The sequence below is a fragment of the Megascapheus bottae genome, chromosome 10, assembly GCF_031878675.1.
Source record: "Megascapheus bottae isolate mThoBot1 chromosome 10, mThoBot2.hap1, whole genome shotgun sequence".
NCBI classification, from domain to species: Eukaryota; Metazoa; Chordata; class Mammalia; order Rodentia; family Geomyidae; genus Megascapheus; species Megascapheus bottae.
Genome location: NC_143518.1, coordinates 66947584 through 66965694, shown reverse-complemented (window position 1 = coordinate 66965694; position 18111 = coordinate 66947584). Strand labels below are relative to the sequence as shown.

General features: G+C 54.5%; 1 protein-coding gene across 1 annotated transcript in view; it reads right to left on the bottom strand.

Moving 5' to 3' along the window:
* Window positions 1-5455: 5455 nt before the first annotated feature.
* Window positions 5456-18111, bottom strand: part of LOC150058661 (dynein axonemal heavy chain 14-like) — a 90707-nt gene continuing 78051 nt past the window's right edge. The window contains 3 exon segments of the mRNA XM_090341651.1: window positions 5456-5918; window positions 6258-6439; window positions 7367-7558. Of these exon segments, the coding sequence (XP_090197777.1) occupies window positions 5456-5918; window positions 6258-6439; window positions 7367-7558 (837 nt within the window).

Sequence of the window (18111 nt, the reverse complement as noted above, 5' to 3'; positions counted from 1 at the left end):
TTAAGTGATTTAGTCAAGGCGGCTCAGCTACATTGGAATTTGAACTCAACACTGTTCTACATGAGAATGGAAGGTCTTCAAGAAAACTTTCAATGTTTGTTTGTTTGAAGTAGGAAAGGGAAGGGGGAAAAACAAGATGAGGGGAGGCGTGGGGAGGGAAATGGGGCCAAAAACATGAGAAAGGGGGATCAGCGTGTGGGAAGTAATGCACCTTCTCTCTGGTGAATGTAACTGTCACTCTTCTATTAATTACAATAATAAATAAATATAAAGAGAACATTTTCAAATGAAACACACCTTTGTTTTTTGCTCTATTTGAGGGCCAACAACCAAGAGTTCCTCCTGCATTTCTTGCACGAGGGAAGTGGCTTCCAGGATCTTGGAAAGGCCAATGGAGAAGCGGGTCCCTGAGGGAGAGAGGGGCCTGGGTACGGTGGTGGCCCCTCCGGCCCCACTCCAGCGACGGAAGCCCTGGGGTTGGAGTGCCTGAGCCCTGTCCCCTGAGCCGGGTCCCTGCAGCACAGGTGTAGGTCTGTCTTGGTGTTAACACTGGTGTTCCCCTGAAGGCATCTTGGAGACAGTGGGTATACCAGCTTCCTCCCTGCCCGGGCAGTCCTGGAGGGAGACACTCAGGAGAGAGAGAGGGATTGGGGAGAGCGGGGGGGGGGGGGGAGGGCAGTCTGGAGGGAGACACTCAGGAGAGAGAGAGGGATGGGGGAGAGTGGGGGGGGAGGGCAGTCCTGAGGGAGACACTCAGGAGAGAGAGAGGGATGGGGAGGGGGGAGGGGGAGGGCAGTGCTGGAGGGAGACACTCAGGAGAGAGAAAGGGATGGGGGAGGGGGGAGGGGGAGGGCAGTCCTGGAGGGAGACACTCAGGAGAGAGAGAGGGGATGGGGGAGAGTGGGGGGGGAGGGCAGTCCTGGAGGGAGACACTCAGGAGAGAGAGAGGGATGGGGGAGGGGGGAGGGGAGAGCAGTCCTGGAGGGAGACACTCAGGAGAGAGAGAGGGATGGGAGAGCGGGGGAGGGGGAGGGCAGTCCTGGAGGGAGACAGTCAGGAGAGAGAGAGGGATGGGGGAGAGTGGGGGGGAGGGCAGTGCTGGAGGGAGACACTCAGGAGAGAGAAAGGGATGGGGGAGAGCAGAAGGTGGGGGGGGAGGGACGTCCTGGAGGGAGACACTCAGGAGAGAGAGAGGATGGGGAGAGCCGGGGGGGGGAGGGCAGTGCTGGAGGGAGACACTCAGGAGAGAGAGAGGGATGGGGGAGAGCGGGGGGGGGAGGGACGTCCTGGAGGGAGACACTCAGGAGAGAGAGAGGGATGGGGGAGGGGGGGGAGGGCAGTCCTGGAGGGAGACACTCAGGAGAGAGAGAGGGATGGGGAGAGCGGGCGGGGGGAGGGCAGTCCTGGAGGGAGACACTCAGGAGAGAGAGAGGGATGGGGGAGAGCGGGGGGGGGGAGGGCAGTCCTGGAGGGAGACACTCAGGAGAGAGAGAGGGATGGGGGAGAGCCGTGGGGGGAGGGACGTCCTGGAGGGAGACACTCAGGAGAGAGAGAGAGGGATGGGGGAGAGCGGGGGGGGGAGGGACGTCCTGGAGGGAGACACTCAGGAGAGAGAGAGGGATGGGGCAGAGGGGGGGGAGGGCAGTCCTGGAGGGAGACACTCAGGAGAGAGAGAGGGATGGGGGAGAGCGGGGGGGGGGAGCGCAGTCCTGGAGGGAGACACTCAGGAGAGAGAGAGGGATGGGGAGAGCGGGGGGGAGGGCAGTCCTGGAGGGAGACACTCAGGAGAGAGAGAGGGATGGGGCAGGGGGGGGAGGGCAGTCCTGGAGGGAGACCACTCAGGAGAGAGAGAGGGATGGGGGAGAGCCGGGGGGGAGGGACGTCCTGGAGGGAGACACTCAGAGAGAGCAGAGGGATGGGGGAGAGGGGGGGGAGGGCAGTCCTGGAGGGAGACACTCAGGAGACAGAGAGGGATGGGGGGAGAGCGGGGGGTGGGGTGGGGGGGGAGGGCAGTCCTGGAGGGAGACACTCAGGAGAGAGAGAGGGATGGGGAGAGAGCGGGGGGGAGGGAGGTTCTGGGAGGGGAGGGTGGGGAGAGGTTCTGGGGAGGGGAGGGGGTGGGAGAGGTTCTGGGGAGGGTAGGAGGTGGGGAGAGGTTCTGGGGAGGGCGGGGTGTGGAGACGGTTCTGGGGAGGGCAGGGGTGGGGAGGGGCTCTGGGAGGGCAGCGTGGGGAGAGGTTCTGGGGAGGGCAGGGGTGGGGAGAGGCTCTGGGGAGGGCAGGGTGGGAGAGGCTCTGGGGAGAGCAGGGGGAGAGGTTCTGGGGAGGGGAGGGGATGAAGAGGGGCTCTGGGGAGGGCAGGGTGGGGAGGGGTTCTGGGGAGGGCAGGGGTGGGGAGGGGCTCTGGGAGGGCAAGGGTGGGGAGGGGCTCTGGGGAGCGCATGGGTGGGGAGGGGTCTGGGAGGGCAGCGGTGGGGAGGGGCTCTGGGAGAGGCGGGTGGGGAGAGGTTCTGGGGAGGGCAGGGGTGGGGAGCGGCTCTGGGGAGGGCAGGGGTGGGGAGAGGCTGGGGAGAGCAGGGGGGAGAGGTTCTGGGGAGGGGAGGGGATGGGGAGGGCCTCTGGGGAGGGCAGGGGTGGGGAGGGGCTCTGGGGAGGGAAGGGGGTGGGGAGGGGCTCTGCGGAGGGCAGGGGTGGGGAGGGGCTTGGGGAGGGCAGGGGTGGGGAGGGGTTCTGGGGAGGGCGGGGGTGGGGAGAGGCTCTGGGGAGGGCAGGGGTGGGGAGGGGCTCTGGGGAGGGCAGGGGTGGGGAGGGGCTCTGGGAGGGCAGGGGTGGGGAGGGGCTCTGGGGAGGGCAGGGGTGGGGGGGCTCTGGGTAGGCGGGAGTGAGGCAGGGCCCTGGGGAGGGCAGGGGTGGGGAGAGGCTCTGGGGAGGGCGGGGAGTGAGGCGGGGCTCTGGGGAGGGCAGGGGTGGGGAGAGGCTCTGGGGAGGGCAGGGGTGGGGAGGGGCTCTGGGGAGGGCAGGGGTGGGGAGGGGCTCTGGGTGAGGGCGGGAGTGAGGCGGGGCTCTGGGGAGGGCAGGGGTGGGGAGGGGCTCTGGGGAGGGCAGGGGTGGGGAGGGGCTCTGGGGAGGGTGGGAAGGTGGAGCTCTGCTTGTCAGGAGGGAGGATGAGTGTGTCACGGGGGGGGGTGTGAGGGAGGACAGGGACATTCTTGGTGAAGACGCAGTCCACCTCTGGGCTCTTCTTCGGGGACATCTGGCTAATGCACCTCACGGTTGTCATTACTCTGAATTTCAGCTGGGCCATGGAGCCCTTAACCAAGTGGAACTGGCCTCAGCTGTGGCTAGGTGCGTCGTCCCCGCTTCAGCAGGGGGGAGAGGAGCCCTGCGCCCTGGCATGATGCCTCTGCCCCCCCCCCCAGGCTTCCAGGGCTCCCCAGCCGGCCGCCCCTCCTGGCTGGCCGCCCTCCCAGCTGGCTGCCCTCCCGGCTGGCTGCCCTCCCGGCTGGCTGCCCTCCGGGCTGGCCGCCAGGGCACCGCTATCGAGGTGGACAGGAGAGTCTGTCTTCTTGCTTTCAGTCCTAGGGCTGAACTCCAGGCCAGGGAGGTCCTCGAGCTTTGTGACCAAGGACAAAGCCCAACTTGAGCCGAAGCTGACGTGGCAATGGTCTCATCACTTTCCTCCCCAGCTGGCTTTGAACCCTGATCCTCAGCTCTCAGCTGCCGGAGTGGCCAGGGAGAGGCATTGATGAGGTTTCTTTAAAATTGCCATGTGACAAGGGACGTTTCAGGGCCTGCGTGGCTGTGGGGTCTGCCCAGGTCGTCCCTGTCCATCCACTCCTGTCCAGGCTGTCCCTGTCCATCCACTCCTGTGCAGGCCATCCCTGTCCACTCCTGTCCAGGCCGTCCCTGTCTGTCCACTCCTGCCCAGGCCATCACTCTCCGTCCACTTCTGTCCAGGCTGTCCCTGTCCATCCACTCCTGTCCAGGCCGTCCCCTGTCCCATCCACTCCTGCCCAGGCCGTCCCTGTCCACTCCTGTCCAGGTCGTCCCTGTCCATCCACTCTTGCCCAGGTCGTCCCTGTCCACTCTGCCCAGGCCATCCCCGTCCACTCTGCCCAGGCCGTCCCCGTCCACTCCTGTCCAGGCCGTCCCTGTCCATCCACTCCTGTCCAGGCCGTCCCTGTCCACTCCTGTCCAGGCCGTCCCTGTCCACTCTGCCCAGGCCATCCCTGTCTGTCCACTCCTGTCCAGGCTGTTCCTGTCCATCACACTCCTGTCCAGGCCATCCCTGTCCATCCACTCCTGCCCAGGCCGTCCCTGTCCACTCCACTCCTGCCCAGGCCATCCCCTGTCCATCCACTCCTGCCCAGGCCGTCCCTGTCCGTCCACTCCTGTCCAGGCCGTCCCTGTCCACTCTGCCCAGGCCGTCCCCGTTCACTCCTGTCCAGGCCGTCCCTGTCCACTCTGCCCAGGCCATCCCTGTCCATCCACTCCTGCCCAGGCCATCCCTGTCCATCCACTCCTGCCCAGGCCGTCCCTGTCCATCCACTCCTGCCCAGGCCATCCCTGTCCACTCCTGCCCAGGCCGTCCCTGTCCATCCACTCCTGCCCAGGCCATCCCTGTCCACTCCTGCCCAGGCCGTCCCTGGTCCGTCCACTTCCTGCCCAGGGCCATCCTTGTCTGTCCACTCCTGTCCAGGCCGTCTCTGTCCATCCACTCCTGCCCAGGCCGTCCCTGTCCATCCACTCTGCCTAGGCCATCCCTGTCCATCCACTCCTCCCCAGGCCGTCCCTGTCCATCCATCTCCTGTCCAGGCCATCCCTGTCCATCCACTCTGCCCAGGCTGTCCCTGTCCACTCTGCCCAGGCCATCCCTGTCCATCCACTCCTGCCCAGGCCGTCCCTGTCCATCCACTCCTGTCCAGGCCATCCCTGTCCATCCCACTCTGCCCAGGCTGTCCCTGTCCACTCTGCCCAGGCCGTCCCTGTCCATCCACTCCTGCCAGGCCGTCCCTGTCCATCCACTCCTGCCCAGGCCGTCCCTGTCCATCCACTCCTGTCCAGGCCGTCCCTGTCCATCCACTCCTGTCCAGGCCGTCCCTGTCCGTCCACTCCTGCCCAGGCCGTCCCTGTCCGTCCACTCCTGTCCAGGCCGTCCCTGTCCGTCCACTCCTGTCCAGGCCGTCCCCTGTCCCATCCACTCCTGTCCAGGCCGTCCCTGTCCACTCTGCCCAGGCCATCCCTGTCCATCCACTCCTGTCCAGGCCGTCCCTGTCCACTCTGCCCAGGCCATCCCTGTCTGTCCCACTCCTGTCCAGGCCGTCCCTGTCTGTCCACTCTGCCCAGGCTGTCCCTGTCCATCCACTCCCGTCCAGGCTGTCCCTGTCTGTCCACTCCTGCCCAGGCCGTCCCTGTCTGTCCACTCCTGCTGAGGCTGTCCCTGGGCCAGACCAAGTTTACCGAGCCCCCGTGAGAGCCGTCACTCCCTTCAGGAGAGCTCCCAGCTGCAGCGCGAGGTCTGGGTGGACTCCCGTGTCCTGCACTGGTGGTTGTGTCCTCTGGCAGAGCACTGGGGTCCCTGGAGAGGAGAGGGCACATTTGTCTGCAGGTGCAGCCTCCCAGAAGGGGCCATGGCTTCTGAGTCTCTCCCTGGGTCCGGCTGGGTCCTGAGGGCTGGCGTGGAGCTCAGGGTTCATCCAGCTTCCTGGCCAGGCTTCCTCCCACCACGGGGCCAGCCCTCGACCGGGGCTTTTGAGGTCAGACGACTCCCACAGCACATGTACAGGGCTCCCGCATCGGCCATCATCTGTGTAAGTGGGCTCAAACATGCTGACCCAAGTTATCAGGCTTGCCTCGGGGTCGGGAGCCTCTGAAGGAGGCAGGAGAGTCACCCACTGAACTCCCTCAAGGTCTCTGCAGCTGCCAGTCAAAGTAAATCAGGCTCATTGTTTATACTTCTCTCTTTCCTCATTTCCTCCTCCCTCTCCCTCCCTCCCCCCCCTTCCTCTCCCCCCTTCTCTCCCTCCCTCCCTCCTCTCTTTCTCTCTCAGGTAAAAGTGCTAGCCTGATCCTTTTGCCTGTGGCACATGCCTGTAACTCAGCAGTAGCAAGGATAAGGCAGGAGAGCAGAGTTTGAGGCTAGCGTGTGATCCACAGAGCTGACCTAGTCTCAAAACAAACAAGTTCCACAAAACAAAAATAAACCTAGAAGAATACAGCACTGACACAAAATGCATGCATGGAAGCAGAAAGCCTTACCTCTTTCTTCCCATCTCCTCTTCCCGTGACCTCAAAATATGCACAAATGTTTCCATGAATCGTAAGTAGCTGCTTGGAGTGACATAATAATGCCTTTTGGTTTCTTCAAAGTATTGTTTGCTCAACTCTCTTACACTTTCGTGGATCTGGACACATGTTAGGGCAAACTTTTCTTTTAAGTGCTGAAGAAAAACATTAAAAAAAGAATTAAAGGACAGCAATCTGAATATACACACAGAGGACAGGTTGATCATTTCTGAGATGCAGGGAGGCACGTCTGGGTTCTGGACAGATGGTGCAGTGAAACTGCAGTGTCCATGGCTGCGAGGGACAGGTGCGAGGGCAGCAGCAGCTGCTGGGTCTTGGCCGCCGAGGGCTTCGGGCACCGGGACCCCTCACCCGGGGGTAATACCTCCATTCCGTTCACAAAATACTTGAAAATAGTAAGGTATTGAAGAGGGAAATTTTCTTGAGTCAAATAATTATGAATGGCAAGATACTCAAGGAAATTTCCTGAGTCCAGTAAGGCCACACAAATGAAAGGCCCGGGGGGGGGGGGGGCCCGGCGGTCCACGTCACACAACAGCATCTTGGTTGCTTTGAACCCAGCTGCAGCTGCTCCGTCTGCCCGGACACACGGGCAGGCTGGCCTTAAGCCCTCTCACGTGTCTGGTCAGCGGCTCCCTCCGCTCCAGCTGTGTCCGTGGGACTTCAGTGGACCCCAGGAGAGAGCCTCACCCCGGGCTCACGGACCTGGGCTCTCTTTCTACTGTGGGGAGAGCTCCCACTGTGAACTAGAGAGTAGTTCACAGCGTGGAGTGGACTCCTTCCCACAGGACTGGCCCACAGACCCTCCGTCCCCTCCTTCCCCTCCACGGAAACCTTCCGTACACCATGGGGATCTCAGAGCCGTGAGGAGACTCAGAAAGCGCAGAACCACCCTCTTTAAAACGGGCTGGTTCGAGGGGAACGAGAGGCGGAGCCCACTGGCAGCAGGACAAACAAGTGGACTCATGCCCTGTCTGGCCTTGTCTGCCTGTTTCTGCCCCCTGGAGCTCAGGGCGGTTCAGGGCTCACCCGGCGAGGCGAGCGCATGGCGGCAGCATTACCTGTTTGTGCTTTAAGTTCACCTTCTCCTTCAGGTACGAGCTGGCCACGAGGAGGAGAGCTTCCTCCGGCCACCTCTCGTACCAGTCGATGGTGCACGAGCTCATCATGGAGGAGAAGCGTCTGCAGTTCTGGCGGAAGGTGGACCCTGTAGGGCTCATGGCCATGAAGATGTGGAGATTCTTAAATATTCTCTGAAAAGTCATGGAAACGTAGGTCGTCAGCATCCTGGGCAGGCCGGAGACAGGCCAGCTGAGCCCTCAGAGGGAGCCGAGGCTGTGGGGCAGCCGAGGAGGTAGCTGCCCTAGCTCCCGTCACCCGGCCTAGAGGGGCAAACACAGGCCTTGTGGATGCAGAACCCACACAGGGCCAAGCTGTGCAGAGGGAGATGGACCCCTCCCCCCCCAGGCTCAGCGAGTGCCTGGACACCTGCACTGTCGACAGCTGACATTGCGCCTTTTCTGTTCTTTAGAAAAGGCATCAACCCAGTTTTGGAAGTGCAAAATAATAACATATAAGTAGTTAATCTAAATAGTTAAAACAGATTTCCCATCCCCCGTGTACTTATTTTGTTGGCACCACAGAGTTTTAAAAAGGAGTTTTGTCTTGACATGTCCATAGCATAGGTTTCTGGCTGGGATTCCTGATTTATTACTCTTTGAGTTCACGATTCACCAAATCTGAATCAGAATTTCTCTGTTCTTCCTTACAACTCACAATCTAATTCATAAACCAAACCACCACCAGATCCAGGTGCCATTTAAAACTGTAGCTCACACCTTGGTCACAGAAGAAATGAAGGAAGAAATGAGAAAGTTCTTACAACTCAATAAAAATGAGAACGCATCATAGCAAAAGTAGTGCTGAGAAGAAAGTTTATAGCTCTGAGTGTACACAGAGGGAAGCAGAAGCAGCTCAAGTAACCTCAGGCTGTAACTAAACTCTAGAAAAACAACAAACCAAACCCATAACTGCTGGACAGAAAGTGACAGCAAAGATTAGGGCACACGTTAATGAAATGGAGACAAATAAAACACACATGAACTCAATGAAATGCAAGCTTTTTTCAAACAAATCGGTAAAATTGCCAGCTACTAGTGAGACTGAAGAAAAAACTAGATTCAAATAAATAAAACCAGAGATGCTACAGCAAACATCCAAGAAATCCAGATGATTTTAAAGACTACTTGTCAAAACCTACACTCACACAAAAAAAAAGGAAAGCAGCCGGGCACGGTGCCTCACACCTGTAATCCTAGGTACGCAGGCGCTGAGATCTGAGGATCAAGGTTCAAAGCCAGCCTGGGCACTGAAGACCATGAGACTCTTCGTTGAAACGCTGGAACACTGGAAGTGGCGCTGTGGCTCAACGGTAGGGCGTCAGCCTTGAGCTGAAGAGCTCAGGGACAGCGCCCAGGTCCAGAGTTCAAGTCCCATGACTGACACACACACCCAAAAAATGGACACATTTTTGGATATGCGTGAACTGCCGAAGGCAAACCAAAAAGATTTAAAAAATATCAGTTAAACAGGCCAGTAACACGCAGTGAGACTGAGGGAGTAATCAGAAGTCTTCCCGCAAGGAAGAGCCCAGGCCATGGCCCTGTTGCTGCCTTGCACAAGGCTGGCGCTCGACCACTTGAGCCTGGTGCCACTCCCAGGCTTTGGTGGATGGTGGAGAGGAGTCCCCGGCTGAGTCTCCGGGACAGCTGGGGTGGCAGGCGCCTGGCTGTTCCTCAGTGGCTGCCTCGTGCACCGGATGGGGAGGCAGTGGCTCCGGGGCCCAGGGTGCTGGTGTCAGTCCATAAGAAATTAGAACTTTTTTGCCAGTCCTGGGCTTGAGCTTAGGGCCTGAGCACTGCCCTTGGACTTTCTCAAAGCTAGAGCTCTGCCACCTGAGCCTCAGCACCACTTCCGGCTTTTTTCTATGCATGTGGTACAGAGGAATCGAACCTTGGTCTTCATGTGTGCTAGGCAAGCACTCTACCACTAGGCCAAACTCCAGACCCATTAATTTTTTTTTTAGATAATCCCAGGCCTGATGGATTCACCACTGAATTCTGTGAGACGTGTAAAGATGAGCTAACACTCCTCAGGGTTTTCCATGAAACAGAAGCAGAGGGAGCAATTTCAAGCCCATTCTATGAAGCCAGCATTATACTCATCCCCCAAATCAAGCAAGAGCCCAACAAAATATGAGAACAATTTCTACAGACCAATTTCTCTGAGGAACATCTCTGAGATGTAAAGCTCTTCAATAAAATACTAGCCAACAAGATCTAGAAACAAATAAAAAATACTACGACCAAGGCTGGTTTAAGATATGCAAACTAATAAATGTAATTTATCACAGTGTCAAGGACAAGAGCCACATGATCATCTCAATGGATGCAGAAAAGATAACATCAACAAAAGACAATACTGACAAAAATACAACATCCATTCTTGTTAAAAGCTTTGGAGAAACTAGGAATAGAAGGAACATTCCTTAAAACAACAAAGGCTGTAGATGACAGAGCAACAGCCAGCATCATAGTGAGTGGGGAAAACTAAAGCCATTGCCCCTAAAATCAGGATAGTCCTGGAATCCTTAGCCAGAGCAGGCAAGAAAGGAAGAGAAGGACATTAAGGGATTCACTCAGGTAAGGAAGAAACTGAACTGTCCCTATTTGGAGATGATATGATCTTACACCTAAAGGACTCAAAAAACTTCACCCACAAGCTCCTAGAGCTAATCACTTTGGCAAAGGAGCAGGATACAAAAATTAACCCTCAAAAAACAGGTAGCTTTCTATATGTCAACAATGCACAAGCAGAAAGGGAAATCATGAAAACAACCTCATTTGAAATACCCTCAAAAAACAAAACAAAACAAAAAATACCTCTAGGAATTAACCCAACCAACAAAGACCTTTATAGTGAAAACTATAAAAAAATCTAAAGAAAAATGGGCCGGGAGTGTGGCCTAGTGGTAGACTGCTTGTCTAGCATGCAAGAAGACCGGGGTTCGATTTCTCAGTACCACATACATAGCAAAAAAGCTGGAAGTGGTGCTGAGGCTCAAGTGGCAGAGCTCTAGCCTTAGAAAGTCCAAGGACAGTGCTCAGGCCCTGAGCTCAAGCCCAGGACTGGCCAAAAAAAAAAAAAGAGGAAATCACCAGGAAATGGGAAGACCTTCTATGTTCTTGGATAGCTAGAATATTGTAAAAATACCCACATTGCCAAAAATGATATACAAATTCAATGCAATCCCCATCCAAATTCCAACAATGTTCTTTACTGACATAGAGAAAACAATCCAAACATTCATATGGAATAACAAAAGACAGACTAGGCAATGCTAGGCAAAAAAAGCAATGCAGGTGTAGTCACAATACCAGACTCTATTATAGTGTAGTAACAACAAAACCAGCCTGGTATTGGCACAAAAGTAGACCTGAAGACCAACGGAACAGATCGGGAGACCCAGAAATAAAACCACATACAGTCATCTAATATTTGACCGAGGAGCCAAAGATACACAGTGGAAAAATCATAGCCTCTTCAACAGCTGGTGAGGGGAAAACTGGGAAGCCACCTGCAGAAAACCAAAGTGGACCCCTGCTTTTCACCAACACCACCCAACTCAACACAAAGTGGATCAAAGACCAAACTACTGCAAGAGACAAGAGAGATATTAGAGCTTATAGTTACAGGCAGGAATCTCCTGAATGGAGTCTCAGGGGTACAACAGATAGGAGGTGAGATGAGATACTCAACAAGGGAGACTACATTAAAATAAAAAAGGTTTCTGCATTGCTAAGAACCTACTTATTAAACTACAAAGACAGCCAACCAGTTGGGAAAGTATCTGTACCAGCAATACATTAGACAAAGGCCTAAAATCCAATATATACAAGGAGCTCAAGAAACTACCCCCCCACACACACACATACACTTAATACACCAGAAAATGGGCAAGGTAGCTAAGGAGAGACTTCTCAGAAGAAGAGGTAAGAATGGCAAAGAAATACATGAGGAAATGCTCATTATCCCTGGTCATAAAGGAAACACAAATCAAAACAACCCTGAGATCCATCTTACCCCAGTTAGACTGGCCAACATCTTGAAATCTAATAACAACAAATGCTGGCGGGGATGTGGGGAAAAACGAACCCTACTGCACTGCTGGTGGGAATGTGAACTAGTACAGCCATTCTGGAAAGCAGTCTGGAGGTTCCTCAGAAAACCATACCCAGATCTTTCCTACGACCCAGCCATACCACTCCTGGGCATCTACCCTGAGCATCTTGAGCCAGGATATGGTAAGGACACCTGCACATCCATGTTCACTGCTGCAGCATTCACAGCAGCCAAGATACAGAAACAAGCCAGAAGCCCCACAGTAGAAGACTGAATCCAAAACCTGTGGTGCCTATACACGATGGAATTTCACACAACCATTAGAATGAATAAAATAATGTCATTTGCAGGAAAATCGATGGAACTTGAGAAAGCATGGTAAGTGAGGTAAGCCAAGCTCAGAGACAAACAGCACATGATTTCACTGATACACAGAAATTAGATCTAAAATGCACTGGGATATAATAAATAATACAGAATTTTAAATACTCACACACAGTGAGACCAAAAGAGGATATCTTTAGGAGAGAATGAATCACAAAGGCACAATGCATCACTGCCTCTTCATATTTACATAAAATAATGTACATACTGAAATAAACTCCAAGATCCGGAAATAGACCTTTCTTAGTATTTAGTTTTTAGCGATTCTGTCCTGTTGGTGTTCTGCATGGTGTATTCAAGGGTGTGTATTCAGGAAGGCTGGGGTGTTGTCCTGTGGGTGTTCTGCATGGTGTATTCAAGAGTGTGTCTTCAGGAAGGCTGGGGTGTTCTGTTCTGTGGTTGTTCTGCATGGTGTATTCAAGGGTGTGTCTTCAGGAAGGCTGGGTGCGGTCCTGGGGGTGTTCTCATGGTGTATTCAGGGGAGTGTCTTCAGGGAGGCTGGGGTGTTCTGTTCTGTGTGTGTTGTGCATGGTGTATTCAAGGGTGTGTCTTCAGGAAGGCTGGGGTGTTGTCCTGTGGGTGTTCTCATGGTGTATTCAAGGGTGTGTCTTCAGGAAGGCTGGGATGTTCTGTCCTGTGGGTGTTCTGCATGGTGTATTCAAGGGTGTGTCTTCAGGAAGGCTGGGGTGTTGTCCTGTGGGTGTTCTCATGGTATATTCAAGGGTGTGTCTTCAGGAAGGCTGGGATGTTCTGTCCTGTGGGTGTTCTGCATGGTGTATTCAAGGGTGTGTCTTCAGGAAGGCTGGGGTGTTGTCCTGTGGGTGTTCTGCATGGTGTATTCAAGAGTGTGTCTTCAGGAAGGCTGGGGTGTTCTGCCCTGTGGGTGTTCTGCATGGTATATTAAAGGGTGTGTCTTCAGGAAGGATGGGGTGTTGTCCTGTGGGTGTTCTGCATGGTGTGCTCAAGGGTGTGTCTTCAGGAAGGCTAGGGTGTTCTGTCCTGTGGGTGTTCCGCATGGTGTATTCAAGGGTGTGTCTTCAGGAAGGCTGGGGTGTTCTGTCCTGTGGGTGTTCTGCATGGTGTATTCAAGGGTGTGTATTCAGGAATGCTGGGGTGTTCTGTCCTGTGGGTGTTCTGCATGGTGTATTCAAGGGTGTGTCTTCAGGAAGGCTGGGGTGTTCTGCCCTGTGGGTGTCGGCATGGTGTATTCAAGGGTGTGTCTTCAGGAAGGCTGAGCTGTTCTGTTCTGTGGGTGTTCTGCAAGGTGTATTCAAGGGTGTGTATTCAGGAATGCTGGGGTGTTCTGTCCTGTGGGTGTTCTCATGGTGTATTCAAGGGTGTGTCTTCAGGAAGGCTGGGATGTTGTCCTGTGGGTGTTCCGCATGGTGTATTCAAGGGTGTGTCTTCTGGAAGGCTGGGATGTTCTGTCCTGTGGGTGTTCTGCATGGTGTATTCAAGGGTGTGTCTTCAGGAAGGCTGGGGTGTTCTGTTCTGTGGGTGTTCCGCATGGTGTATTCAAGGGTGTGTCTTCAGGAAGGCTGGGGTGTTCTGTTCTGTGGGTGTTCTGCATGGTGTATTCAAGGGTGTGTCTTCAGGAAGGCTGGGATGTTCTGTCCTGTGGGTGTTCTGCATGGTGTATTCAAGGGTGTGTCTTCTGGAAGGCTGGGGTGTTGTCCTGTGGGTGTTCTGCATGGTGTATTCAAGGGTGTGTCTTCAGGAAGACTGGGGTGTTGTCCTGTGGATGTTCTCATGGTGTATTCAAGGGTGTGTCTTCAGGAAGTCTGGGGTGTTGTCCTGTGGGTGTTCTGCATGGTGTATTCAAGGGTGTGTCTTCAGGAAGGCTGGGGTGTTGTCCTGTGGGTGTTCTGCATGGTGTATTCAAGGGTGTGTCTTCAGGAAGTCTGGGGGCTTCTGTCCTGTGTGTGTTCTCATGGTGTATTCAAGGGTGTGTCTTCAGGAAGGCTGGGGTGTTGTCCTGTGGGTGTTCTGCATGGTGTATTCAAGGGTGTGTCTTCAGGAAGGCTGGGGTGTTCTGTCCTGTGGGTGTTCTGCATGGTGTATTCAAGGGTGTGTCTTCAGGAAGTCTGGGGTGTTCTGTCCTGTGTGTGTTCTCATGGTGTATTCAAGGGTGTGTCTTCAGGAAGGCTGGGGTGTTGTCCTGTGGGTGTTCTGCATGGTGCATTCAAGGGTGTGTCTTCAGGAAGGCTGGGGTGTTCTGTCCTGTGGGTGTTCTGCATGGTGTATTCAAGGGTGTGTGTTCAGGAAGGCTGGGGTGTTCTGTTCTGTGGGTGTTCTGCATGGTGTATTCAAGGGTGTGTCTTCAGGAAGGCTGGGGTGTTGTCCTGTGGGTGTTCTGCATGGTGTATTCAAGGGTGTGTCTTCAGGAAAGCTGGGGTGTTCTGTTCTGTGGGTGTTCTGCATGGTGTATTCAAGGGTGTGTCTTCTGGAAGGCTGGGGTGTTCTGTTCTGTGGGTGTTCTGCATGGTGTATTCAAGGGTGTGTGTTCAGGAAGGCTGGGGTGTTGTCCTGTGGGTGTTCTGCATGGTGTATTCAAGGGTGTGTCTTCAGGAAGGCTGGGGTGTTCTGTTCTGTGGGTGTTCTGCATGGTGTATTCAAGGGTGTGTCTTCTGGAAGGCTGGGGTGTTCTGTTCTGTGGGTGTTCTGCATGGTGTATTCAAGGGTGTGTCTTCAGGAAGGCTGGGGTGTTCTGTCCTGTGGGTGTTCTGCATGGTGTATTCAAGGGTGTGTCTTCAGGAAGGCTGGGGTGTTCTGTCCTGTGGGTCTTCTGTTTGGTGTTTTCAAGGGTGTGTCTTCTGGAAGGCTGGGGTGTTCTGTTCTGTGGGTGTTCTGCATGGTGTATTCAAGGGTGTGTCTTCACGAAGACTGGGCTGTTGTCCTGTGGGTCTTCTGCATGGTGTATTCAAGGGTGTGTCTTCTGGAAGGCTGGGGTGTTCTGTTCTGTGGGTGTTCTGCATGGTGTATTCAAGGGTGTGTCTTCAGGAAGTCTGGGGTGTTCTGTCCTGTGGGTGTTCTGCATGGTGTATTCAAGGGTGTGTCTTCAGGAAGGCTGGGGTGTTCTGTCCTGTGGGTCTTCTGCTTGGTGTTTTCAAGGGTGTGTCTTCAGGAAGGCTGGGGTGTTGTCCTGTGGGTGTTCTGCATGGTGGATTCAAGGGCGTGTCTTCAGGAAGGCTGGGGTGTTCTGTCCTGTGTGTGTTCTCATGGTATATTCAAGGGTGTGTCTTCAGGAAGGCTGGGGTGTTATGTCCTGTGGGTGTTCTGCATGGTGTAATCAAGGGTGTGTCTTCAGGAAGGCTGGGGTGTTCGGTCCTGTGTGTGTGTGCATGGTGTATTCAAGGGTGTGTCTTCAGGAAGTCTGGGGTGGTCTGTCCTGTGGGTGTTCTGCATGGTGTATTCAAGGGTGTGTCTTCAGGAAAACTGGGGTGTTGTCCTGTGGGTGTTCTGCATGGTGTATTTAGGGTGTGTCTTCAGGAAGGCTGGGGTGTTCTGTCCTGTGTGTGTTCTCATGGTATATTCAAGGGTGTGTCTTCAGGAAGGCTGGGGTGTTCTGTCCTTTGGGTGTTCTGCATGGTGTATTCAAGGGTGTGTCTTCAGGAAGGCTGGGGTGTTCTGTCCTGTGGGTGTTCTGCATGGTGTATTCAAGGGTGTGTCTTCAGGAAGGCTGGGGTGTTCTGTCCTGTGGGTGTTCTGCATGGTGTATTCAAGGGTGTGTCTTCAGGAAGGCTGGGGTGTTCTGTCCTGTGGGTGTTCTGCATGGTGTATTCAAGGATGTGTCTTCAGGAAGGCTGGGGTGTTCTGTTCTGTGGGTGTTCTGCATGGTGTATTCAAGGGTGTGTCTTCAGGAAGGCTGGGGTGTTCTGTCCTGTGGGTGTTCTTCATGGTGTATTCAAGGGTGTGTCTTCTGGACGGCTGGGGTGTTGTCCTGTGGGTGTTCTGCATGGTGTATTCAAGGGTGTGTCTTCAGGAAGGCTGGGGTGTTTTGTCCTGTGTGTGTTCTGCATGGTGTATTCAAGGGTGTGTCTTCAGGAAGAGTGGGGTGTTGTCCTGTGGGTGTTCTCATGGTGTATTCAAAGGTGTGTCTTCAGGAAGTCTGGGGTGTTGTCCTGTGGGTGTTCTGCATGGTGTATTCAAGGGTGTGTCTTCAGGAAGTCTGGGGTGTTCTGTCCTGTGTGTGTTCTCATGGTGTATTCAAGGCTGTGTCTTCAGGAAGTCTGGGGTGTTATGTCCTGTGGGTGTTCTGCATGATGTATTCCAGGGTGTGTCTTCAGGAAGGCTGGGGTGTTTTGTCCTGTGGGTGTTCTCATGGTGTATTCAAGGGTGTGTCTTCAGGAAGTCTGGGGTGTTCTGTCCTGTGGGTGTTCTGCATGGTGTATTCAAGGGTGTGTCTTCAGGAAGGCTGGGATGTTCCGTCCTGCGGGTGTTCTCATTGTGTTTTCAAGGGTGTGTCTTCAGGAAGTCTGGGGTGTTGTCCTGTGGGTGTTCTTCATGGTGTATTCAAGGGTGTGTCTTCTGGAAGGCTGGGGTGTTCTCCTGTGGGTGTTCTGCATGGTGTATTCAAGGGTGTGTGTTCAGGAAGGCTGGGGTGTTCTGTCCTGTGGGTGTTCTGCGTGGTGTATTCAAGGGTGTGTCTTCAGGAAGGCTGGGGTGTTCTGTCCTGTGGGTGTTCTCATGGTGTATTCAAGGGTGTGTCTTCAGGAAGGCTGGGGTGTTCTGTCCTGTGGGTGTTCTGCATGGTGTATTCAAGGGTGTGTCTTCAGGAAGGCTGGGGTGTTCTGTCCTGTGGGTGTTCTGCATGGTGTATTCAAGGGTGTGTCTTCAGGAAGGCTGGGGTGTTCTGTCCTGTGGGTGTTCTGCATGGTGTATTCAAGGATGTGTCTTCAGGAAGGCTGGGGTGTTCTGTTCTGTGGGTGTTCTGCATGGTGTATTCAAGGGTGTGTCTTCAGGAAGGCTGGGGTGTTCTGTCCTGTGGGTGTTCTTCATGGTGTATTCAAGGGTGTGTCTTCTGGACGGCTGGGGTGTTGTCCTGTGGGTGTTCTGCATGGTGTATTCAAGGGTGTGTCTTCAGGAAGGCTGGGGTGTTTTGTCCTGTGTGTGTTCTGCATGGTGTATTCAAGGGTGTGTCTTCAGGAAGACTGGGGTGTTGTCCTGTGGGTGTTCTCATGGTGTATTCAAAGGTGTGTCTTCAGGAAGTCTGGGGTGTTGTCCTGTGGGTGTTCTGCATGGTGTATTCAAGGGTGTGTCTTCAGGAAGGCTGGGGTGTTGTCCTGTGGGTGTTCTGCATGGTGTATTCAAGGGTGTGACTTCAGGAAGTCTGGGGTGTTCTGTCCTGTGTGTGTTCTCATGGTGTATTCAAGGGTGTGTCTTCAGGAAGGCTGGGGTGTTCTGTCCTGTGGGTGTTCTGCATGGTGTATTCAAGGCTGTGTCTTCAGGAAGTCTGGGGTGTTATGTCCTGTGGGTGTTCTGCATGATGTATTCCAGGGTGTGTCTTCAGGAAGGCTGGGGTGTTTTGTCCTGTGGGTGTTCTCATGGTGTATTCAAGGGTGTGTCTTCAGGAAGTCTGGGGTGTTCTGTCCTGTGGGTGTTCTGCATGGTGTATTCAAGGGTGTGTCTTCAGGAAGGCTGGGATGTTCCGTCCTGCGGGTGTTCTCATTGTGTATTCAAGGGTGTGTCTTCAGGAAGTCTGGGGTGTTGTCCTGTGGGTGTTCTGCATGGTGTATTCAAGGGTGTGTCTTCTGGAAGGCTGGGGTGTTGTCCTGTGGGTGTTCTGCATGGTGTATTCAAGGGTGTGTGTTCAGGAAGGCTGGGGTGTTCTGTCCTGTGGGTGTTCTGCATGGTGTATTCAAGGGTGTGTCTTCAGGAAGGCTGGGGTGTTCTGTCCTGTGGGTGTTCTCATGGTGTATTCAATGGTGTGTCTTCAGGAAGTCTGGAGTGTTCTGTCCTGTGGGTGTTCTGCATGGTGTATTCAAGGGTGTGTCTTCAGGAAGGCTGGGGTGTTCTGTCCTGTGGGTGTTCTGCATGGTATATTCAAGGGTGTGTCTTCGGGAAGTCTGGGGTGTTCTGTCCTGTGGGTGTTCTGCATGGTGTATTCAAGGGTGTGTCTTCAGGAAGGCTGGGGTGTTGTCCTGTGGGTGTTCTGCATGGTGTATTCAAGGGTGTGCGTTCAGGAAGGCTGGGGTGTTGTCCTGTGGGTGTTCTGCATGGTGTATTCAACGGTGTGTGTTCA